A 23,983-nucleotide genomic window follows, 5' to 3' on the forward strand; every position below is an offset into this window, starting at 1 on the left:
ACCCTGGAGCTCCCTTTTGGGTGGGGACATCACCTTTGAGCTCTCTTTGGGTGGGGACATCACCTTGGAGCCCCTTTTGGGTGGGGACATCACCTTGGAGCTCCCCATGGGTGGGGACATCACCCTGGAGCCCCTTTTGGGTGGGGACATCACCCTGGACCCTCTTTTGGGCGTTGACATCACCCTGGAGGTCCCCTCGGGTGGGGACATCACCTTGGAGCTCCCCTCGGGTGGGGACATCACCCTGGAGCTCCCCTTGGGTGGGGACATCACCTTGGAGCCCCTTTTGGGTGGGGACATCACCCTGGAACTCCCTTTGGGTGGGGACATCACCCCGGAGCCCCCCTTGGGTGGGGACATTGAGCAGAGGGGGTGACCCGACGTGTCCCCACAGATCCGGGACCTGCCAGGCCACTACTACGAGACCCTCAAGTTCCTGGTGGGTCACCTGAAGACCATCGCTGACCACTCGGAGAAGAACAAGGTACCGATCCCCCACCCACCCCCAACCTTGGGGCTCTCCTGCCCCACCTGGAGCCCCCCAGGCGGGGCCGGGCTGAGCTCTGAGCGGGCTCTGGGCGCAGATGGAGCCCCGGAACCTGGCGCTGGTGTTCGGCCCCACGCTGGTGAGAACCTCCGAGGACAACATGACCGACATGGTGACGCACATGCCCGACCGCTACAAGATCGTGGAGACCCTCATCCAGCACGTGAGTGGCACCCCTGGGTGGAGTGGGCAAGAGGGGGGAACGGGATCTGCACCCCAAAAATGGGGATGGAGTTCTGAGCCCTCTGCTGTCTCCCCCACAGTCAGACTGGTTCTTCAGTGACAAGGAGGACAAGGGTGAGAAGGTGAGGCCTGTCCCCACTTAGGGGGTCTCGCTGTGGCTCAGGGGGGTGCAGACCCCCCAGTTGGGAGTTGGGGGGCTCTCGGCAGTGCCCTGATCCCCTTTTTTCCCCCCCACAGACCCCCGTGGATGAGAAGGAGGCTCAATCCGTGCCCAACATCGAGTACCTGCTGCCCAACATCGGCAGGACGGCGGCGCCCGGCGATGCCGCAGGTGAGGGGTGGCACCCGTGGCATCGTCCCCTCCGCTCCTGGCACCCCGGAGCGCCCCTCCCGACTCTCTGTCCCACCCCTGCCCACATCTCCGGGCACGGCCACGGCCAACCTGCGTGTGCTGGAGTGTTTCCAAATCTGGGATCACCCCCTGGGGGTGCCCGAGGAGCCCCCTGCCCGCCCTGTCCCGTCCCCCTTCTCTCCGCTGGCCACTCCGTGTCCCTCAGGGCAGTGCCCACCCCCGGGACCCCCGCGCTGCCACACCCGGAGTCGGGGAGCCTTTGACGTTGGACTGATTTCTTACGTTCTTTCCTTGAACTTCTCTGTGCTGTCCTCTTCCTCCTCCTCCTCCTCCTCTTCCTCCTGCAGCGGATCTCCTCGAGAGCTAGAGCGGGTACAGTCCGATCCCGGGTGCATTGCTCACGCACTAACCCTCGGGGGGACCACGAGAGAGGGGGAGCAGGGGGGCACAGCGGGAGGGGAGGGGACCCTGCCCTGCCTGGCACTGTCCCCAGGGTCCCCAAAACCAGCAGGGGAGAACCCCAAACCCTTCTCCCTCTGCTCCTCCTTGGCCAGTGCCTGTGGTGCCACCCCGCTGCAGGGATGGCTGTGGGGTGTCCCAGAACCCGCAGATTCTGGGGTGTGGGGTTCCCAAAGCCCCGGGGAGGGTCGGCACCCCCTTTCTGCCTCCCCCTCTCTCGTTGTCAGCACTGCTAACCCCGTCCCGGGCATGCGGGGCGGGAGAGGGGTCTGTGTGCTGTCCTTGTCCTTCACACGGCCGCAGCAGGGCCAGGGCTGCCTGTGCTCTCTGTGTCCCCTCTGTGTCCGCTCTGTGTCCCCTCCGTGTCCCCTCTGTGTCCCCTCTGTGTCCCCTCTTTACCCCGTAACCCCCCGGCCTGTCCCAGTCCCGCTCCGAGGCTGGCTGTGGCACGGAGCCACCTCCCCTCCCGGTGACACGGCAGCGGCAGCGCCCTGTCCCTGTCCCCTCTGTTTCCCGTGGCCGCGGGAGGGTTGGGGTCCCACCGCGGGGGTCCCGGCTGTGTGTCCCGGCTGTTTGTGCCCGCGTGTGTCCCCCTTGTCCCCACTCCTCACCCTGGGTGAGGCGAGCGATGCCAGGGACCCCCGCCCCACCCCTGCGACCACCGGAGCCCCTCCTGGCACGTCCCGCTGCTGTGACACCCCCGGCATGTCCCCGTCCTGGTTTGGGGGAACGGAGCAGCACCCCCAAAGAGACCCCAGACCCCTCCCCAGCACATTCCCCCCACCGGGACCCCTCTAACCCCCCTCTCCCCTTTGCTTTCCAGGCTCGGCCCGCAGCGGCTCCGCCAAACCGAAGGTGAGCGGGGTCCGGGCTGGGGCCGGCGGGGCGGGCACGAGGGGATGGGGACACTCCGCCCGTCCCCGTCGGTGTCGCCGCCACCCCTGACCCCGCTGTCCCCTGGCTCGCAGGGCACGTGGCCGTCGCGCAAAGCGCCGCCGCACCGGGAGCTCCTCGCCATCCCCTTCGTCTCGGCCGCCGCCCGCAAGAGGAAGAAGAGGAGAGAGGCCGAAGGCGTTGGGAGCAGCACCGACGACGACGCGGAGCGCAGGGACAGCCCGGGCCGGCAGCTGGAGCGGGACATCCCCGCGGTGACACCGGGCAAAGCTCCCCGCGGCACCAGCACCGAGCCGGCGGCTCCGGGCCCGGCCGGGACGGAACGGGAGCGCTCCGGAGATCCCGCGGGCACCGGCTCCGAGCCGGCACCGGACGCCCGCTCCATCGTGTCCGGCTACTCCACGCTGTCCACCATGGACCGCAGCCTGTGCTCCGAGGTGCACTCGGTGGCCGGGAGCCGCGGGGAGGAGGCGGATGACGAGCGCAGCGAGCTCAGCCACATGGAGACGGACACGGAGAGCCGCGAGGGAGCGCGACCGGGACAGCCCGGGGGACAGGACGGGACAGGCGACGAGGACAAGTCACCCCTGGGCCGCCCCTCTTTCAGCTCGCACCGCCTGATGCAGTGCGACACGCTGGCCCGCAGGAAGCTGGGGCGACAGCGGCCGGCCGGGGACACGGCGGGGGTGGCCGGCGGCCACGAGCAGAGCTGGGTGGCCACCGGGCGAGCGTCGCTGCGGGAGCAGCTCCGGCAGCACCTGCGGGGCTCCGCCGATGACTTTGGGGTCCGCCTGCGCCGGGCCGGCTCCCCCGAGAGCCGCCGCAAGAAGAGCGGCTGGCGCCGGCACACGGTGGTGGTGCCCGGTGGCCTCAAGGACCTCAACTTCAACGAGTGGAAGGAACCGCGGGGACACGAGGGGACAGCGGGACCCTGTCGCGACAAGGACTCGGGGCTCAGCAGCCTGGAGTCCACCAAAGCCCGGCCCGCGGTTTCCCCGCCGGCCCCGCCTGGCGCTGCTGGCCCGGGCACGGCCACCGAGAGCCCGGCCGCCGGTAGCCCCGGTCCCGCGGCGCCCCGGCGCTTCCCGCAGTGTCTGTGACCCCCCGGGCCGCGTTTAATTTAAGGACTGTCCCTTGTCGCCGTATTTAATTGTGCTCTGGACGAGCTGTTGGCGTTATTTAACAGGTCCCGGTGGCCGCGGAGGGGACAAAAGCCTCCGCGTCCCCCACGCTTTGGGGACCGGCGGTGGTGCCACCGCACGGTGCCCCAGTCCCCGGGCAGTGCCAGGAGGGGCGTGGGGGGCTCACGGGGACTGTCCCCAGGGGTGGCACTGCTGTCCCAGTGCGAAGTGCGGGCACTTCCCTGAGCGCTGCGGCTGCTCCGGATGGAACCTGGCCCGGGTTGGGGACACTGGGGACACTGGGGACACTGGGGACACTGGGGACCTCGGTGTCACTGACCCTTGGGGAGCCTGGGGACATCAGGGTCACAGACACCTGTGCTGGGGACCTTGGGGACCTCAGTGTCACAGTCCCTTGATTTGGGGAATCCTGGGGACCCTGTCAGAGACCCCTGCCCCGGGGGACCTTGGGGACATCAGGATCAGAGACCCCTGCCCCGGGGGACCTTGGGGACATCAGGGTCACAGACACCTGCCCTGGTGACCTTGGTGACAGACCCTGGGGACATCAGGGACCCTGGTGACAGTGATGACAAACCCTGGGGACATCAGGGACCCTGGGGACATCAGGGACCCCGGTGACCTCAATGAGAGACCTTGGGGACCCTGGGGACTCTCCATGCCCTGAGAACCTTTTGGGGTCCCGCCTCAGAGACCCCCCCCCGTGTGCTGGCGTCCCTTGGGGACCTCAGCGCTGTCACCCTCACCTGGGGGGCTCTGCAGAGCTGGCACTGACAGGGGACACCCTGTGACAGGGGTGGGGACACCGCCACCCTTTTCCCTCCTGGAATGTCCCCGTTGTCCCCTCCCATCGCTGTCCCCGTCCTGTCCCCCCCCTCAAGGCCAGAAGCACTTTAGGAAGGGAATTTGGGGACACCGGGCGTGGCCACAAGTGCCACCACCTGGTGTCACACCCTGTCACCGGTCTCTCCGTGTCCTTCTCGTACCTTATGCAAATATTTGCTGTAAAGTCGTTGGGTTTTTCTTTTTTTTTCGTTTTTTTTTGGGTTTTTTTTGTTATTTTCTTCCTTTCCCCCCATCCCTGTAAATACCATCCCCGCCCCTGTAACATATCCCAAAGGATTTCTAAGGATTTTTTAAGAAGTTTTGCTCAGCCAGCCCCGAGCAGGGGACGTGCTGGACCAGTGGTGACTTTTTAAAACCCTCCTGCATGTCCCCCCCCCCCAAAAAAAACCCCCAAAAAAACCCCATTAAAAACCCCCTTCCCACCCCAATTCCTCAATCTGCAAAACTGCAAAAAAACCCCAAACCAACCCAAAAAATCCCCCTTGCTTTGCCCCCCTCCCAGCTCCAGGCTATATATTGGAAATAAACTGGTTATTCAAGGTTTTGTTGGTGTTAATTCCCTTTTTTTGTTGTTTTTTTTTTTTTTGGTGGGCAGGGACCTCCCCCAAATTCCCGCTGCTGGGAATTTTTATTCCCGGATTTCTCTGTGGGAGGATAATAAATCTCATTTTTCTCTGAGCCTGTGGGGAGGAAATAACAGAATTGGTGATGCCCCATCCCAGTCAAAATTCTCAATTTTTGATTTCTCAAATTCCTCAAATTTCTCAAAGTTTTTGGATTCCTCAAATGTCTCAAATTCCTCAAATGTCTCAAATGTCTCAAATTCCTCAGATTCCTCAAATTTCTCAATTCTCAAATGTCTCAATTCTCCAATGTCTCAGATTTCTAAAATTTCTCAAATTCCTCAGATTCCTCAAATTCCTCAATTCTCAAATTTTTCAAATTCCTCAAATGTCTAAAATTTCTCGATTCTCCAATGTCTCAATTTCCTCAGATTCCTCAATTTTCTCAATTCTCAAACGTCTCAAATTCCTCAGATTCCTCAATTTTCTCAATTCTCAAATGTCTCCAAATTCGAGAAGGGAACGAAGGCGAAAGAGAAGAAAATCTCCAGAAAAAGACAGAAAAAGAGGCCGAAAAAAAAAAATTAAAAAAAAAAAAAAAGGTAATTTTATTAAAGCTGGACACTCTGATAGAAAAGAAAAATTAGAAAGGGAAAAAAGGAAAAGAATAAAAAGCAACCCTTTTGTCACGGGAATAATTACAACGGTCACACACAACTACCCATGGCATCCACGGTGACACGGGGGGACACGGCGTGGGGAGGGGGTGACACAGGGTGGGGGAGGGGTCCCCTCCCTCCCCTCCCCCTCTTTTCCCCTGCGCGAGGCTTTTTTTTTTTTATTAATTTTTTTTTTTTTACATTTTTCTTCATTTTTTCCCTTTTTTTTTTTTTCTTCCCCTCCGTTTTCAACTTTTTTTGTTGTTGTTGTTGTTTTTTTTGTTCCTTTTATTTCCTTTTTTAAAACAGTTCACGAGAAAATTCATGCGGAAAAGAGAGAGAGACACGACGGCGTAGAAACCCCAAAACAGCCTCTAAGTAGAGCCAGAAATTCACTTTTTTTCCTTTTTTTTTTGGCGTTTTTTTTGCTTTTTCTTCTCAGTTCGTCCTTTTTTTTTTTTGTTTTTTTTGTCCTTTTCGGAGTCGTAGCCTTTTATTTTTATTTTTGTTGGTTTTGAAACAACATCCAGACGAGTAAAGCGGGGAGCGCATGCAGCGGGCGCCTCCGACACATGCACGATGCAGGCAGCACTTGGATTTGGGCTTTTTTTGTGCTTTTTACACATTTTCCTCTTTTTTTTGTCATTTTTTAATTTTTTTTTTCCGGTTTGAACCGGATTCGAGTTGTTTTGTTTTGAATTTTGGTGGTTTTTTTTGGTTTTTTTGTTGTTTTTGCTTCAGCGGGGGATTTGCGCGATGCCATGAAGGGGACGGACGCACACGCACACGCGGGGACATCACGCTCACGGGGACACCAGCTGGGACAAGGGGACATCACGGGGGGGGTTTGGGGACAGTTTGGGACCTGCCACCCCCTCAGCTGGCCTTGTCACCCCCCTCACCTGGTGCTGTCACCCCCTGGTTTGGCATTGTCACCTCCCGGCTGATGACGAGCGGGGAGGGGCGGCCTGGGGACAAAGCGGGGGACCAGCCCCAAAATTGGTGACAGGCTGGGGACACCACGGTGGGGACACCAAATTGGGGACACCAAATTTGGGACACCAAGATGGGGACACCAAATTTGGGATATCAAGATGGGGTCACCAAATTTGGGACACCAAGATGGGGACACCAAATTTGGGACACCGAGCTGGGGACACCAAATTGGGGACACCAAGATGGGGACACCAAATTTGGGACACCAAGATGGGGACACCAAGATGGGGACATCAAGATGGGGTCACCAAATTTGGGACACCAAGATGGGGACACCAAATTTGGGATATCAAGTTGGGGGTCACCAAATTTGGGACACCAAGATGGGGACACCAAACTGGGGACAGCAAGATGGGGACACCAAATTTGGGACATCAAGGTGGGGACACCATGATGGGGACGCTAAAGTGGGGACATTGATGTGGGGACACTGAGGACAGCCTCCTCCAGTGTCATTTTTGTTGGTGTCCCCATGGAGGGTGGCACTTGTCAACCCCCCCATGACATTTTTGAGGGTGTCCTCAAGTGGGTGGCATTGTCACCCTCCAGGTGGGTGTCACCAAGTGGGTGGCATTGTCACCTCCATCCGAGTGTCCCCAATGGGGTGGCATTGTCACCTCCCTCTGGATGTCCCCAAGGGGGATGGCATTGTCACCCCCCTCTGGATGTCCCCACGGGGGTGGCATTGTCACCCATGGAGGATGGCATTGTCACCTCCCTCTGGATGTCCCCAAGGGGGTGGCATTGTCACCTCCATGAGGATGTCCCCAAGGGGGTGGCATTGTCACCCATGGAGGATGGCATTGTCACCCCCATTTGGATGTCCCCAAGGGTGTGGCATTGTCACCCCCATTTGGATGTCCCCAAGCGGGTGGCATTGTCACCTCCATCTGGATGTCCCCACGGGGGTGGCATTGTCACCTCCAGCCATCAGCGCTCGGGAGCTGCCACCGCGCCCCCTCCTCAGGCGCCAGGAGGTGACAGAAGGAGGTGACAGAAGGTGACAGGGCGGGGCAGGGGAGGGGACAGCGCCAGGTGCCACCACTGCGGCTTTGCTACAGCGAATCCACTTTGGTACCGAGAAAAAAAATTAATTAAAAATCAAATTAATTGGGAATGCATCCGCGACTGCTATTGCTGCTGGCACTGGGGCACGGGCCGGTGTCCCCAAGGCCACCAGGGGACACCTGGGGACACCTGGGGACAAGGAGAGAGGGCGGGGACTCAGCGCGACACGAGGAGCTCTAAACCTAAGCAGGGATTTGGAATCCAGCCCCTAAATAATTCCGGACGTGATTTATTTATTTCTCTTCTTTTTTCCTCTTTTTTTTTTTTTTTTTTTTTTAGGATTTTTTTCCCCTCTTTAAATATTTATATATAGATTTATATTACGTATATTATATATATATAATATGTAAATATATTTTTTAAAACAATATAAAATGTTAAGACACTTCACTTAAATGTAAAGAGTTGCTTTTTTTGCAATCCAAAGAAATTGCATCATGATTTTTTTTTTCCTTTTTTTTTTTTTAACCTTCCTTCCTTTTTTTTTTTTGGTCTTTTTTTTCTTTTTTTTTTTTCTTTTTTTGTCCTTTTTTGTGTGTGTTTTCTCTTTGTTATTCAAAAAAAGGCTCTCGTTTCTTCTGTACAAAAATGATCGAGATACAATAAAAAAAACCCGAAAAACAAACAAAACGCAAAATCAGAGGAAGGGGGGGGAAAAAGGATGAAAAAAGGAATTGAAATTAAAATAAAACCAAAAAATAATCAAATAATCAACGCAAGGACGAAACGGAGAACGGAAGGAGTGATCGGATCTCGTGCTGCACACGCAGAGCACACGCACACACACACCTGGGCACACCTGGGCACAGCTGGGCACACCTGGAGTACACCCAGAGCACAGCTGGGCGCACCCAGAACACACCTGGGCACAGCTGGAGTGCACCTGGGAACAGCTGGGCACAGCCAGAACACACCTGGGCACAGCTGGAGTGCACCTGGGCACACCTGGGCACACCTGGAATGCACCCAGAGCACAGCTGGGCACAGCTGGGCACGCATGAGATGTACCTGGATATACCTAGGCACAGCCAGAACATACCTGGGAACACCTGGGGTGTCCCTGGGCACACCTGGGAACACCTGGGGTGTACCTGGGCACAGGTGGGACACACCTGAGATATACCTGGGCACACCTGGGCACACCTGGGCACACCTGGGTACACCTGGAGCCCACCTGATGCCCACCTGTGGCACACCTGGGGTCTACCTGGGCACACCTAGGGTGTCCCTGGGCACACCTGGGCACACCTGTGCACACCTGAGATGTACCTGGATATACCTAGGCACAGCTGGGGCACACCTGGGCACACCTGAGATGTACCTGGGCACAGCTGGGACACACTTGAGATGTACCTGGGCATACCTGGGCACAGCTGGGACAAACCTGAGATGTACCTGGGCACACCTGGGCACACCTGGGGTGTACCTGGGCACACCTGGGCACACCTGAGATGTACCTGGGCACACCTGAGATGTTCCTGGGCACATCTGATGCCCACCTGTGGCACACCTGGACCCGCCCGGTGCCCCCCTCCCCAGGCTGGGCAGAACCGGGGCTGCTCCCCTGGGGAGGTGACAAAACCGCGCCCGCGTCACCCCGCCGGGACCCCTCCCCAATAATTCCTCAAGAATTCCCCAATAATTCCCCAATAGTTCCCCAGTTCACACCCGCGCCCTGCGGCCCCTCCGGCACTCCCGGGGACCCCCCGGTGCCCCCCGAGGGGAGCCGGGCGCGGCGGGGGCGGCGGCGGCGGAGGTGAGGAGGAGCCGGGATGTCCCTGAGCCTTCGGCCTCGGCGGGCGCCCCGCGGGGAGCCGCGGCCGGGGCTGTCCGCTCCTCCCGCGGGGACACCGCGGCGGCGCCCGGGGCGCTCGGGGGTCGCTCCGGGGGTCGCTCCGGGGGCGTCTTCGGGCGCCGCTGCTTCCCGGTTTTCCGCGAGGTGGGAGCTGGAAGCTGCTCCTGGCTGGAGGCTGGTGGGGGGAAGCTCTGAGAGCTCTTAAATAAATAGAAAATAAAAACAAAAAAACAAAACAAAAAACCAAAAAAGTGGGGAGGGGAAAAGGGGGAAAAAAAGAGAGGGGAGGGGAACGAACCAACAGTGATCCAAAGGGGAGGGGGAAAAGGAGGAAAGGAGGAAGAAAAGGAGGGAAAAAAGGAGAAAAAGAGGAATAAAAGGAGAAAAAAAAAGGAGGAAAAAAGAGAAAAAGGAGGGGGAAAAGGAGGAAAAAAGGGAGGAAAATAGGAGGAAAAAAAGGAGAAAAGAAGGAGAAAGGGAGAAAAAAGGAGGAGAAAAGGAGAAAAGGAGGAAAAAAGGAGGGAAAAAAGAAGAAAGGGAGAAAAAAAGGAGAAAAAAGGAGGAAAGGAGGAAAAACAGGAAGAAAAAAAGGAGGAAAGGCAGAAAAAAAGGAGGAAAAAAGGAGGAAAAAAGGAGGAAAAAAGGAGGAAAAAAGGAGGAAAAAAGGAGGAAAAAAGGAGGAAAAAAGGAGGAAAAAAGAGAAAAAGAGGAAAAAAGGAGGAAAAAAAGGAGGAAAAAAAGAGAAAAGGAGGAAAAAAGGAGGAAAAAAAGGAGAAAAGGAGAATAAAAAACCAAAAAGAGAGAGAGAGAAACAGAAAGTGGCTGGTTGGCCATGGCGGAGCGGGAGGGGACACAGATTCGGGCCGAGGCGCGGCACAGGCGAGACACAAAAGTTCTTTTTTGGCGGAGCGGAGGCGACAAAAAAACACGGATGGAAACAGAAAGAGGAGGGGACACAGGTGGCGGATTCCCCTCCAGAGAGCGCCTCAAGGAGAAGCCAAGTCCCAGGGAGGAAGAGGAGCCCGAGGAAGAGAGGAGGAAGGCCCCGGGAGCAGGAGAGCGGCCGGGCGGAGCTGGCAGGGAGCTCAGAATGAGATGGAGGAGTTCCTGGCCCCAAAGGAAGTCAATACGGGGATGGAGGTTCTGCCAGCTGCGGGTTTTTCTGAGACCGTGGGGGAGGTCTCACTGGCCTCTTTAGATGGTCTAGTGGCCTGGAAAGAAAAGCAAGATTCAAGGAGGACGAGGAGGAGGAGGAGGAGGAGAAAGGGGTGGAAAGTCCGAAGAGAAAGAAAAGCTTTAAAAGGAAAAAAAAGACAAAAGAAAGGAAAATAAATGAAAAAAAATGGAAAAAAAAAAGCAAAAAGGACAGAAAAAACCCCAAAAACGACGGAGAAGCAAAAGGAGCTCGTTGAGAAAGCAGCACTGAGTCAGGCCTGAGGTCAAGCAGCTGGAAAAGGGCCACCACCACAAAGAGCAGCGACGAGAACGGGTCCCACGCGTCACTGACACGGGCAGGGGACGTCCCCGAGGGGTGAGGACGGACGGACGGACGGACAGACGCACAGCCACACACAGCCGGGGTGGGGGAGGGCACAGGGGACACGGGGGGAGGCACAGGGGGGACAAGAAGGGCAGCGTTAGAGCGGGCACAGCCCCCGGCAGCGCCCGAGGGTGGCAGTGCCCGCGTGTCCCTGTCCCCCGCTGTGCCACGGGGATGGGGACACGGATAAATCCCACACGGGGGACGAAAGTGACACGGAAAAGTCACTGCTGTGGCCACCCCGGTGTCACCGAGGCGGTGACACCCAACAGCCGGGGCTGTGCTGATGGGTGGCCTCCAGGGGAGGGGACGCGGTGGCCTCATGGGGTCAGGAGATGCTTCCTGGTCCCTCAGGTTTGTCCAGTCCAGGGGAAATCCAGAGGGAATCTCTGCCTCTCCCTGATTCCATGAGGTGGGACAGCATCACACCCTCGAGGGACACCTTGAAAAACCTCAAAAAACCTCAAAAAAACCTCAAAAAACCTCAAAAACCCTCAAAGAACCTCAAAAAACCCCCAAAAAACCTCCACAAACCCTCACAAAAAACCCCTCAAAAAACCCTCCAAGAACATCAAAAAACCCCCAAAAAACCGCAACAAACCCTCAAAAAAAAACCCTCAAAAAACCCTCAATGAACCTCAAAAAAACCCCAAAAAACCACAACAAACCCTCAAAAAAACCCCAAAAAACCGCAACAAACCCTCAAAAAACCCTCAACAAACCTCAAAAACCCCAAAAAACCTCAACAAACCTCAAAAAACTTCAAAAAAACCTTCAACAAATCTCAAAAAAACGCCTCCCTGGGGAGGTTTTTCCGCTAGGAATGGAGCAGCCGAGGTGGGGTTTGACCCTTTTTGCCAACAAGTGCCCATTTTGCTCATCCCACATTTTTTCCCCTCCGAACCCTTCTGCGAGGAGCTGGGAAAATCCTTCGGTTTGTCCGAGGGAGGCGGGAGAATGAGCAGAATTGGGTTTATTTTGTGTTTTTTGGGGGGTGGAAAAGGGATCGAGACACAGAGCGGGGGCAGAGGAGGGGTGGGGGTGAACCCGCTCGCGGTGCTGCTGCCCAGCGAGGGGGAAAAAGGGGTGCAGGGAGGGGGGACGGGGTCAGCAGAGAGGGACAAAGGCCACCCAAGTGGCCGTGATCCCCCGGGCCAGCTGGGAATGCACGGGCAGCACTGGGGTGACAGCGGGGACAGAGTGGGGGGAACCCCGAAGTTGCCCCCTGAGGTGGGGAGGGGGTCAGTGCTGGCTGCTGGGGGGTTTGGGGTGCTCCATCCCACCCCCAAAACGCTTCTCTTCCAGCTGCTGTGGCCCGCTCACACTGTCACCACAGTGTCACCACACTGTCACCACAGTGTCACCACAGTGTCACCACCCCGCTGGGGCACCCACCAGCTGCTTCTGTGGGTGCACAGAGGGGGAGGGGGGTCTCGGCTCCCCAAAACCTCCCCCGGCAGGGAATTCCCATCCCGCGGCTCATCAGCACGGCCAAGGAGGTGGCATTGTCCCCATGAGGTGAGGGGACAACGCCAGGGGCTCGGCCACCCCCTCAGGGTGACAGCGCGGGGCGACAAACGCGGCTTCAGCCAGGAGGAGTTTGTGACTCTCTCGCGTCCCCGTTGGGACAGAGCGGGCACAGAGCGTGACAAGAGCCACTCCCGCACCGCCACCACCGCGTCCCTCTGTCCCCAACCCCAAAGCCGAGAAGGCACCAAAAAATAAAATAATAAAAAAAAGAGAGAGGACGCGATCCCAAAACTCATCACCCCGCGGGTGTCCCCGGCTCGGGCCGTGCCCAGGGCGATGCCAGGGGGGTGGGCAGCCCTGGGGGGCGGCTCTAGGGGTGGGGTACCTGCTGCTGGCCCTGGATCCGCATGTATTCCATGCGCTGCTTGATGTGCTTGCCCTTGTCGGGGCTGCCCTGCTGGCCCTGCTTCAGCCGCGACGCCGGATTCACCACCTTCATCGCCGGGATGGAGACGCCGCCGCTCTGCCGGGACAAAATCCAGAGGGAAAAGGGTTAAAAATTGGTTGTCGGAGCCCTGGATGGATGGAGATGTGCCACCCCTGCCGGCACAGCCCGTGGGGACAATGCCAGGTCAGCACCGGGGTCACCGGCTCGGCCGCGAAGCTCCGAACCCCACCGGGACTTACCGGGAGGCAACCGAGAGGGAGTTTAGGGCACGCACGGCAAACACCGGGACACCGAGGGACAGCCAAGAGAGAGGGGAAAGAGGCGGCGGCAGGCAGAAGCAGAATTCCAGGTGGGAACGGCGGCAGTGGGAATACAGAGGAGTTTATTTACTGTGCACAGGATCCACAGATGGCAGTGCCACACGCACCCTGTGTGTCCCCTCCCGTGCCCAAGTCCCCTCCCGGTGACCTCCTGCCCTGTCCTGTCGCAGCCCAAATTTGGGATGGCTCAGGTGAAGCGCTGGGATCCTCAGTGATCCCCACAGGTTGGACAAGGGGGATTCCCGCACCCCTCAGCACGAGGAAATCATCAAAGGATGGAAAATCAACTGGGAGGGATCCACGAGCATCAGCAGAGTCCAAATCCCAGCCCTGGAGAACCCCACAAGTGTCTGTGCCGCGCCATCCGCAGCATTCCCAGCCCTGGGAATCTTCCCGAGCAGCTCAGAATCCTTGGAATGTGACACCAGCCGCGCCCTGCCCTGCTCTGCTGTAGGACTGACCCAGCACAGCTCCGCCCGCCTGGCTTCGCCCAGCCCCAGCCATAAATCCATCCCGTATCTCCACTTCCCCTTTCCCGGGGGAAAAACCCTGGGAAAAATTGCAGCTACACCCCCGTTCACCCAGCGAGAGCCCCCCGAGGACGGCTCCAAGTGGAAAAAGAGATTTTTTTGTTTTTCCCCAGCGTTGACTGTTAATAAAGGAGCAGGTTGTCATCGCGGCAGAGCTCAGGGCGTTTTTTCCCTCCCTCCCTGCTTTTTTCCCAGATATTCAGCTGGATTCCAGCAGAAAGCAATTTGGGATGGCTCCAGGGAGCCCGTGCTGCGGTTTAATGAGGAGAAACATCTGCCAGGCTCCGGCTGCTGCTCCTTAGGAGAGAGATTTTATGGGAAATGGTGAAACCGAGAGCGGTGCTTCAGCATCCAGCCCTGGCTGACCCCAGGGGATGCTCGTGGATCCCGTGGGATGATCCTGAACCCTGTGGGATTTTTGTGAACCCCGTGGGATGCCCATGGAACCCATGGGATGCTCCTGGACCCCATGGGATGCTCCTGGACCCCATGGGATATTCATGGATCCTGTGGGCTGCTCTTGGACTTCATAGGATTCTCTTGGACCCCGTGGGGTGCTTTTGGATCCCATGGGATGCTCCTGAACCCTGTGGGATGCTCCTGAACCCTGTGGGATGCTCTTGGATCCTGTAGGGTGTTCCTGGACCCTGTGGGATGATCCTGGACCCCGTGGGATGATCCTGGACCCCGTGGGATGCTCTTGGATCCCATGGGATGCTCCTGGACCCTGTGGGATTTTCCTGGATCCCGTGGGCTGCTCTTGGACTTCATGGGATGCTCTTGGACCCCATGGGATGCTTTTGGATCCCATGGGATGCTCCTGGAACCTGTGGGATTTTCGTGGACCCCATGGGATGCTCCTGGACCCTGTGGGATGCTTTTGGATCCCGTGGGATGCCCATCCTGGACCTGGTCCTTCAAAATCCTGCCAGGGCAGAAGAATCCCCTTTATCCAGGGTATAACTCCCGGACGGGATCAGCCAGCACCACCCGGCACCTTCTCCCTTCCAGCTCCTGCCTCGCTCACTCCTGCCCTTCCCAGAGCCCTCCAAGTGTCAGGGAGAAGAGGAAGACTCGCTCTGCACCCCGGCTCTGCCTGGAGGTGGAGTCACAGAGAGGGAGCAGGCAGAGGAAGAGACACCAGAGTGAATCCAGGGCAGAGCAGGGCACGGGGGAGAAGAGAAAATGAACCTGGGGAGTGCCGGGGGGCAGCTGCGGCTTGGGGAGCAGCGCTGGCCTGGTCCTGCTCGGAAAGGGACTCTTGGCAGCACCATCCTTGGCCTGGCTGAGGTCCAGCGCGGTGTCACCATCACAACCTCCGTGTCCGAGGTCCCTCAGGCTCTTCCCGGCCTCCTCGGATCCCAGCGCGCCCTTGGGGAACGTGAATCCCACGGCGGGGTGGCCGCTGATCTCGCTGATGGCCATTTCCAGCTCGCGGATGGTTTCCTCCAGGCTGTCCAGTCTCTGGTAGGTGTTCTCATAAATCTCCTTTTTGCCCGGGGTGGCGGGGGACAAGCGGCCTCTGCAGAGCCCCTCCGCCATTCCAGGGTCACCCTCAGCAGCCGGAGCTCCTCCATCCCCTCCCGGAGGTGCCGTGGCGTGGCTGGAGCGGGCAGGGATCCGCTCCAGCGGCTGCTGCTCCACCCGGGAATGTCCCGCTGCCCACGGGGCCGGGTCTCTGCCCACAGAACCCCCAGGATGTGCCCCAGGGTGGGTTGGCAGCTCTGGACCTGGGGCTGGTGGGTTCTCCTCCCTCCACGCGGCTTTGGGAACCCCGGCTGAGCATCCAGGAGTGAGCCTGGCTCCTCTTTGGGAGTCCCCATCGCCATTGGGAATTTGGGGGATGATCCCGGCACGGATGGAAGGGAGCGCGGCCTCCGCAGCTCCGGCACCTTCCCCGCGGCTCCGAGGAGGCCGCGCAGCCGCGGGACTTTGGGGACAAATCTTTGGGGACAAATCGCTGCCTCCTGGCCTGCTGGCAGCGTCCAGAGCCGCGTCCCCTCCTCGTCCCCCCGTTTTATCCCTCGGGGCTGCCGAAGGAAACGCCCGGGATGTGCTGCCGGGGGAGCGCGGCGCTGGAGGGGGTTCCTGTGCCAGCGGGGATTTTGGGGAGCTGCCAGGAGCCGCCACACGGCCTCTCCTTGTCCCCTCGGGTGGCAGCTGCCCTCCTGCTGCTGCGCTGCCCGGTGCCACCCACAGCTCCGGCTCGGCTTCGGGGGACGGCGGCTCCGACCCGCACTCGGTGAGCACGATCTGGGGCAGGGAGAAGGCCCGGCTGGCCGGGGCTGCCAGCGGCTCCTAGGCAGAGAATTCAGACAGATTAGGGGCCAGCAGGCAGCGGGTTTGCCTGGGAGGCACCACGGGGCGCCAGAATTTATTGGGGTCCCCCCACGCTGGTGCTTGTGGGCACGGCAGAGTTCCAGGTGGGACTTTGGGAAGGGAGGGGGGCTCAGATCCATCCTGCCCATCCCAAATAGCCCAGCGGGATTCATGGCAGGGGCAGGGGATGGAGGGGGTGGATCAGCTCCCTCCTCCAGCCCTGACATCCCACAGGGATCCAGAGCAGGGATGGGGAATGGAAGGGGATGTTCAATTCCCTCTTTTCCAGCCCTGACATCCCACACGGATCCAGAACATGGACAGGGAATGGAAGGGGATGTTCAATTCCCTCTTTTCCAGCTCTGACATCCCACACACACAGTCCCTCCTCCAGGCGTTTTCCTCCTGCTCTTCCCATCCTGGACTTTCCCTACTCCATCCTGCCAATCCTTGCTCCATCCTGGCATTCCCTGCTCCACCCTGGCATTCCCTACTCCACTCTGGCATTCCCTACTCCATCCTGCCATTCCCTGCTCCACCCTGGACATGCCCTGCTCTGTTTCATTTGCTCTCCAGGCGTTTTCCTCCTGCTCTTTGGACCCTGAACATTCCCTGCTCCATCCTGGCATTCCCTACTCTATCCTGGCATTCTCTGCCCCATCCTGGACATTCCCTGCTCCATCCCAGCCGCTCTCCAGACTCTCCCCAGCCCAGAGCCCAGCTCGGATCTCAGGAGGGCCAGGACAGGGCCGGGCCCAACTCCGGGACGATCCCAAACCACCGGATCCTGCTCCAACCCTTCCCTTTCCATGCATGGAGCGGAGTCTCCCATGCAGTGCCCACCCCTGGGGCGTGCCGTGAGAGCGGCCGTGGGTCAGTGTTGGCTCCGGTCCCTCCCGGGAGCCACGGCCGTGGGTCAGTGCCAGCTCGGGAGCCACGGCCGTGGGTCAATGCTGGCCCCGGTGCCTCCCGGGAGCCACGGCCGTGGGTTAGCACCGGCCCCGGTGCCGTGTCAGTGCCGGGAGTGAGGCAGTGAGGAGACAAGGCGGTGATTAGTTGGTTAAATCAGAGAAAAGCAGCGCAAGTGAGCGGAGAAGAGGAAGAGGAGGAAGGCGGTGAGAGCGCGGCCCCGTGGAGCCGTTACCTTCCGTCCTTCGGCTCCGTCAGGCCGCGGCTCGGAGCGACCCGGGGACGCGGCCTCGAGGGGGTCCCAGCGGGGCGCGGGGGGGGAAGGGGAGGCAGAGCTCCGCTGAAACACCTGGGGAGTCAAACACGGCCACTGTGGGCATGGAGGGGCAACCTGGGCCTGGCCACTGCGGGGACAGAGGGACAACCTGGGCCTGGCCACTGTGGGCATGGAGGGACAACCTGGGCCTGGCCACTGTGGGCATGGAGGGGCAACCTGGGCCTGGCCACTGTGGGCATGGAGGGGCAACCTGGGCCTGCAGCGGGCTCATGGTGGTCACGGCCTGAGAAGGTGGGATGGCATGGGCAGAGGCAGCATTGTCCCCTGTGCTGCTGGCAGTGTCACCTGTCCTCTGTCTGGTCCCCCAGCCAGGAGAGTCACTGGTCCCTTGGCCAGCAGTGTCACCCATCCCTGGCCAGCAGCGTCACTGGTCCCCTGGCCATCAGCCTCACCTGTCCCCTGGGCCAGCAGGGTCACCCATCCCCTCGCCATCAGCGTCATCAGTGCCCTGGCCATCAGTGCCACCTGTCCCCTGGCCACCAGCATCACCTGTCCCCTGGCCAGCAGTATCACTGATCCCCTGGCCAGCAGAGTCACTGGTCCCCCGGCCACCAGCATCACCTGTCTCCCAGCCAGCAGTGTCACTGGTCCCCTGGCCGGTGTCACATATGAGGCGGTGTCACCTATGGGGTGGTGTCACCTGCTGGCCAGTGCCACCCGCGGGCTGGTGTCACCTGCGTGCCAGTGTCATCTGCGTGCCGGTGTCACCTGCGGGTCAGTGCCACCCGTGCACCAGTTTCACCTGCGTGCCAGTGTCACCTGCGTGCTGGTGTCACCTGCTGGCCAGTGCCACCTGCGTGCCGGTCCCACCTGTGTGCCGGTGCCACCCGCGCTCACCTCCAGCTCGGCCAGGATCCGCTCCTCCTCGTCGTCGTCCTTGCCGGCCGAGGCGATGGCGGGCGGGGTGGAGGCCGGCCGGGCCACCTCGGACACCGCCCGCCGCAGCTTCACCGGCGGCTTCGGCGTCTCCAGCTCCTCCGACTCCGCCTTCTGCCGGGGGAGCGGCCGTGAGCGCCGGGGGCACGGGGGGGCACCGGGGGGGGAACCGGGGGGTAACAGGGGCAGGGGGCCGTGAGAGCCGGGGGCGCCGGAGGGCACCGGGGGGAACCGGGGGGAACGGGGGGACACCGAGGGACACCGGGGGGTACCGGAGGACACCGGGGGCAGCGGGTCGTGAGCGCTGGGGACACCAGGGGGCAGGGGGCCGTGAGTGCTGAGGTCACAGGGGCACCGAGGGGTACCGGGGGGCATTGAGAGGACACCGGAGGGCATGGGGGGCACCAGGAGACATCGGGGGACACTGAGGGACACCGGAAGGCACCGAGGGGATACTGAGAGACACTGAGGAACACCGGGGGATACCGGGAGGCAGCAGGGGACACTGAGAGGCACCAGGGAGCACCGTGGAGCACCGAGAGGCCCCAAGGGGCAGCGGGGGACACCGGGGGACACCGGGGGACACGGAGGGACACCGGGAGGGGTCGCGCTGACCATCCCAGCCCAGCCCTCATCCTCACCTTCATAAAGCCGGGCTCCTTCTTGCTGGTGACAATGACCTCGCCGCTGCGGGTCGTGGTCAGCCCGTGCGACGAGGGGAAGCTCCGGCGGGGCGGGGGAGGCGGCGGTGATTTGGAGGGTTTCTCGGTGCGGTACCGCGGCACCGTCAGCTCGTCTGGGCACAAAGGGGGCTCTGAGGGCACCGCCCGTCCCTGCCCGCTCATCCGACCCCCTCCCCACCTCGGGCACCCCCAGCCCCACCTCTGGAGGCCGCCCCGTCCCTCCCCACCCCGTACCTGAGCCCCGGCGGCCGTTGGGGTCCCCTTTGCCCCCCGATTTGGGGGCGTGCTGCGGCTTGGAGGGTTTGTGCTCGGGCGTGGAGGCGGCGCTGCCGCTGCCCGGGGTTGGTTTGTGCTTGGCGGCGAATTCCAGGTCGGGGATGGCCTTCATGAGCTCGGCCTGGGTCTCCTCCAGGAGCCGGTTGATGTCCTTGGCGCTGTACTGGGTGAGCGCTGCTCGTTTCTCCTCCCAGTCCCGCTCCGCTGCCTGTGGACACAGAGCCCGCTCCAGCCCCGGCCCTGCTGGGCACGGCGTGACCCCGCAGCCCCCGACACCCCCAGAGCCGCTGCAAGGAGCTGCAGGGGTGGATTTTTGCCCCCATCCCCAAATTTCATAGAATTTATGGAAACAATGGGTTGGAAGAGATCTTTAAGATCATCGAGTCCAACCCAGCCTCAACAGCTCAACCAAACCCTGCACCCAGTGCCAGCTCCAGCCTTGGTTAAACACCTCCAAGGGTGGTGACTCCACCACCTCCCCAGTCCTTGGGAATTCCCAAAATTCCCCCAAATTCCCAAAATTCACAGTCACAGAATGACTGGGTTGGAAGAGACCTTCGGGATCATCAAGTCCAACGCAGTCTCAACATGTGAACCAAACCCTGACACCCAGTGTCACCTCCAGCCTTGGTTAAACACCTCCAGAGTTGGTGACTCCAACACCTCCTGATCCCTGGGAATTCCCAAAATTCCCCCAGATTCCAAAATTCACAGGATCACTGGGCTGGAAGATATCTTTAAGATCATTGAGCTCAACCAAGCCCTGGCACCCAGTGCCACCTCCAGCTTTGGTTAAATACCTCCAGGGGTGGTGACTCCACCACCTCCCTGGGCCATTCCAAAACTTTATCACCTTTCTGTAAAAACCCTTTTCCTGACATCCAACTTAAATTTCCCTCGGTGCAGCTCCAGGCTGTGACCTCTGGTTCTGCCAGCGCTGCCCGGAGAAAGAGCCCAAGCCCAGCTGGCCACAGCCACCCTTCAGGAGCTGTGGGGAGTGCTGAGGTCACCCCTGAGTCTCCTTTTCTCCAGCCTGAGCACCCCCAACTGTCGGTCTCAGAGAGAGAAATGGAAAATTTCTAACCGGGCAGAAGCCTGAGAAAGTGCTAAGAAGAATGTAAATAAGTTCTTTATCTTGGTGTTCACATTTATAGTGAATTTCTACCACTGTGCATCACGCACTGTACACCAATGGGGTGAGATGTTTTCACTTCAGGACCAATAGAATCGGTCTGCACGAAGCTCTGCATAAAAGAGCGATGCATTTTGAAATAAATCACAGTTCTATTCTCTCAGATGTATTTTGAAATCAATCAGAGTTCTATTCTCTCCTGAACAGAATCATTTCATTCCCATCCTGCTTCAACAACATCACGCAACTCTCATCCAGCCCCGCCTCCGCTGCCAGGACTCCTCCACTGAGGAGCAGCAGCTCGGGCACCGCTCCATTTCCCATTTTCACCTTCCCAGACCTTCTTGAGGAATCCCCACGAGATCTGAACCCCCCTGGGCCGGGCTCTCACCTCCACGGACACGGCTTTGTCCGCGCTCTTCTTGCCGGCGGTCTCCGGCGCCGTCTGCATCTTGGCGGGCACCATCTCGGGGGCCCGGGAGGGGTTATTGCTCTTGCCCGCGTGGCTCTGGGGCTGGGGGGCGAAGCCGGGCACGCCCAGGGGCTCGGCGGTGCCCGTCAGGTGGTGCAGGCTGACCGGAGGGCTGGTGGGCATCTCCAGCTCCAGCGCTTTGCCGAAATCCGTCTCCGGGGCCACCTTCTTGGGCGACTGGCTCAGGCTGCTGGGCGAGCTCCACACGCCCTCGTCCACTTGTCTAGGGCAGAGCGGGGGTGCTGAGGGGCCACGGGCACGGGGGTGGCAGAAAATCCTCATTTTGGGCACAAAATCCTCATTTGGGGCATGGGGGTGGCACAAAATCCTCATTTTGGGTGGGCACAAAATCCTCATTTCAGGCATGGGGGGTGGCATGAAATCCTCATTTCTGGTGGGCACAAAATCCTCATTTTGGGCATGGGGGGTGGGCACAAAATACTGATTTTGAGCAGAGGGGGTGGCACAAAAATGGGTTTTGTATAAAAAGACAGATCCCACCCACACCTGGAAAGGACGGAGGGTATTTCCGGGCTCCTTTTTTTGGGGTCTTTCAGCCAAAAACCCATCATTTTCCGCGTTCCCCTCAGATACCCTCCCTCCAGACGAGGCGTGGGGACAAAAGGGACAGCGAGGGAGTGGCCGTGCCCTCGGGGGGTGGCTCGGGGCTCACCTGCGGATCTGGGCCAGGGTGTCGGTGACGGTTCTGCAGCGCTTGAGGAGCCCGTCCAGGCGGTTGGGCTCCTCCTTGAGGAACTTGACGGCCTCCACCTCCACCCGCAGCACCACGCGCATCTTGCTCTGCAGGCCGGGGAACTGGGCTGCCGGGGATGGGGGGGACAGCGGTGTAAAAATAAATCTGGGAAGTCCTGGGGGACCCCAGGGGAAAACACAAATCCAGGAAGTCCTGGGGGATCCCAAATGAAAACAGAAATCTGGGAAATCCTGGAGAATCCCAGGGGTCTGGGAAATCCTGGAGAATCCCAGGGGAAAACAGAAATCTGGGAAATCCTGGAAAATCCTAAGGGAAAACACAAATCCAGGAAATCCTGGAACATCCCAGGTGCAAAAACAAATCTGGGAAATCCTGGAGAATCCCAGGTGCAAACATAATTCCAGGAGATCCCAGAACATCCCCAGGCAGAGACGGAGCAGGGAAATTCCAGAAGGTTCCGTTTGCCCCCCCAGCCCCCTCCTCACCCTTGAGGTCCGTCAGGGTCTCCCCCAGCTGCTTGAGCACCGCGGCCTTTTCCTCCAGCTCCTGCGCCGGGATCAGCCGGGGGCTGTGTGCCAGATCCCGCTGGAACTTCTCCATGGCCTTCTCCAGGTCACTGCCAGGGCAGGGGAGGGCAGGGGGTCACTGGGGGTCACTGGGGGTCAGTGAGGGTCACTGGGGGGTCATTGGGGGTCACTGGGGGTCAGTGAGGGTCAGTGAGGGTCACTGCTGTGTCAGGAGGGTGGAGAGCACCAAGGGTGGTAGCGGGAGAGGGGACGTTGGGATGGGGACCCCTCCTCACTCAGGGATGTGGTCACTGCACGGGGAACCCCTAATTTGGGGACATGGTCACTGTGTGGGACCCCCAAATTCCCTAATTTGGGGACATGGACACTGCATGGGAACTGCATAATTCCCTAATTTGGGGACATGGTCACTGCATGGGAACCCCTCCTTCTTTAGGGACATGGGGACCCCCTAATTTGGGGACATGGTCACTGCATGGGAACCCCCCTAATTTGGGGTCATGGTCACTGCATGGGGCCCCCTAATTCCCTAATTTGGGGACATGGTCACCATGTGGGACCCCCAAATTCCCTAATTTGGGGACAGTGTCACCGCATGGGGACCCCACGCCTCGGGGCCAGCCCCAAATGCAGCCCCGAGTGCAGCTGCTCTCTGCCCCTGTCCCTGTCCCGGGGCCCCCAGAATGGGCTCACTTGAGCTGCTGGGTGATGAGCTCCTCCTCGTTGAGGTAGCGCAGCCGCTCCTCCTCCACCAAGCTGCGCTGGCGCTGCAGAGGGTCCTCGTGCTTGCGCATCGTGTCCGTCACCCGCACGCTGATCTCCGTCTCCGTCCGCCGCAGCAGCGACTTCACCGTCTCCTGGTTCTGCAGCTGCACGGGGAGGAGGGGGAGGATGAGGATGAGGAGGAAGGGTCAGGCTGGGAGAGACCCCCTCAAGATAGGAAATGGGTCCTGATGAGGGAGCAGCGCTGAGCTGGGCAGGGGGAGGGATCCCTGGGGTTGGATTTGGGAAAGATCCCTGAGTTGGGCATGGGGAAGGATCCCTGAGTTTGGACTTGGGAAGGATCTCTGAGCTCACAATGGTGAAGGATCCCTGAGCAGAATTTGGGAAAAGATCTCTGAACTTGAATTTGAGAAGGTTCTCTGAGTTTGGGTTCAGGAAGGATCCCTGAGCCTGGATTTGGGAAGGATCCCTGAGCTTGGCTTTGGGAAGTATCCCTAATCTTGGATTCAGGAGGGATCCCAAGCTTGCCTGTGGGAAGGATCCCTGAGCTCAGATCCAGAACAGATCCCTGAGCCTGCCTGTGGGAAGGATCCCTGAGCTTGGCTTTGGGAAGGATCCCCGAGCTTGGCTTTGGGAAGGATCCCTAATCTTGGATTCAGGAGGGATCTCCAAGCTTTTCTGTGGGAAGGATCTCCGAGCTCAGCTCCAGAACAGATCCCTGATCTCTCCCACACCAACCCCAGTGCACAAAGGGGATTTTCCCATCCTAACCCAGCAAGAGCTGGCTCAGATTCGGGGTCCCCCCTCCCCGGGCGCCCACCTGCAGCTTCTTGAGCTGCTGCAGCTGGTTGCGGAGGTCGCTGGCGTTCTGCTGCAGGTCGTGCAGGTGCAGCTGCATGTGCAGGCGGGTGATGGCCGTGGGCTGCCCCGCCGGGGTGCTGGTGGCCGAGGGCGGTGGCGGCGCGGGCACCGGGGTGCCCATGCCGCTGCGGCTGGTGGCTGAGGGGGGCAAGCAGAGTTTGCTGAGGGGTTTTGGTGCCCGTTTCTTTTCTTTCCCCACCCAATCCTTCAGCTCTGGTGATCCCCAAAATTCCCCTGTCCGTGCTAAGCCCACCCCAGGGCAGTGTGGGGGGGTCCCGCTGGTGCTTTAGGATTTTAGTTTTTATATTTTTCAAATTCTCTGTTGCTTCAGGGAATAATTC

At 59.6% G+C, this 23,983-nt stretch overlaps 3 protein-coding genes across 24 annotated transcripts in view; 1 reads left to right on the top strand and 2 right to left on the bottom strand.

Moving 5' to 3' along the window:
- The window catches only part of ARHGAP23 (Rho GTPase activating protein 23), a 41,117-nt gene extending 36,150 nt beyond the window's left edge, over positions 1-4,967 (top strand). For all 5 annotated transcript variants that reach the window (XM_041721434.2, XM_041721432.2, XM_041721433.2 and 2 more), the window contains exons 19-24: positions 395-484; positions 585-710; positions 811-852; positions 968-1,061; positions 2,365-2,396; positions 2,510-4,967. In XM_041721434.2, the coding sequence (XP_041577368.2) occupies positions 395-484; positions 585-710; positions 811-852; positions 968-1,061; positions 2,365-2,396; positions 2,510-3,535 (1,410 nt within the window). In that variant the 3' untranslated portion in view covers positions 3,536-4,967. The remainder of the gene's footprint in view (positions 1-394; positions 485-584; positions 711-810; positions 853-967; positions 1,062-2,364; positions 2,397-2,509) is intronic.
- A 607-nt stretch (positions 4,968-5,574) lies between these two features.
- The window catches only part of SRCIN1 (SRC kinase signaling inhibitor 1), a 73,004-nt gene continuing 54,595 nt past the window's right edge, over positions 5,575-23,983 (bottom strand). For 7 of the 18 annotated variants that reach the window (XM_072918983.1, XM_072918981.1, XM_072918984.1 and 4 more), the window contains 12 exons: positions 23,602-23,780; positions 22,752-22,927; positions 22,017-22,147; positions 21,490-21,637; positions 20,736-21,039; positions 19,171-19,420; positions 18,895-19,049; positions 18,215-18,367; positions 17,276-17,389; positions 12,900-13,037; positions 9,105-9,704; positions 5,575-9,062 (listed from right to left, as the gene is read on the bottom strand). In XM_072918983.1, coding sequence (XP_072775084.1) covers positions 9,372-9,704; positions 12,900-13,037; positions 17,276-17,389; positions 18,215-18,367; positions 18,895-19,049; positions 19,171-19,420; positions 20,736-21,039; positions 21,490-21,637; positions 22,017-22,147; positions 22,752-22,927; positions 23,602-23,780 — 2,081 coding nt within the window. In that variant the 3' untranslated portion in view covers positions 5,575-9,062; positions 9,105-9,371. Of the gene's footprint in view, positions 9,063-9,104; positions 9,705-10,383; positions 11,007-12,899; positions 13,038-17,275; positions 17,390-18,214; positions 18,368-18,894; positions 19,050-19,170; positions 19,421-20,735; positions 21,040-21,489; positions 21,638-22,016; positions 22,148-22,751; positions 22,928-23,601; positions 23,781-23,983 lie in introns of those variants that run through there. The other 11 variants (XM_072918974.1, XM_072918980.1, XM_072918977.1 and 8 more) reach the window with 11 other exon arrangements.
- LOC140680735 (uncharacterized) lies at positions 14,332-16,590 on the bottom strand. The gene is made up of 2 exons (XM_072919182.1): positions 16,576-16,590; positions 14,332-16,110 (listed from the first exon to the last, which is right to left on the bottom strand). Exons 1-2 carry the CDS (start codon positions 16,588-16,590, stop codon positions 14,836-14,838), a joined length of 1,290 nt encoding a protein of 429 aa, XP_072775283.1. The 3' UTR covers positions 14,332-14,835.

This window comes from Taeniopygia guttata, chromosome 27 (assembly GCF_048771995.1).
Source record: "Taeniopygia guttata chromosome 27, bTaeGut7.mat, whole genome shotgun sequence".
Classification (NCBI taxonomy): Eukaryota; Metazoa; Chordata; class Aves; order Passeriformes; family Estrildidae; genus Taeniopygia; species Taeniopygia guttata.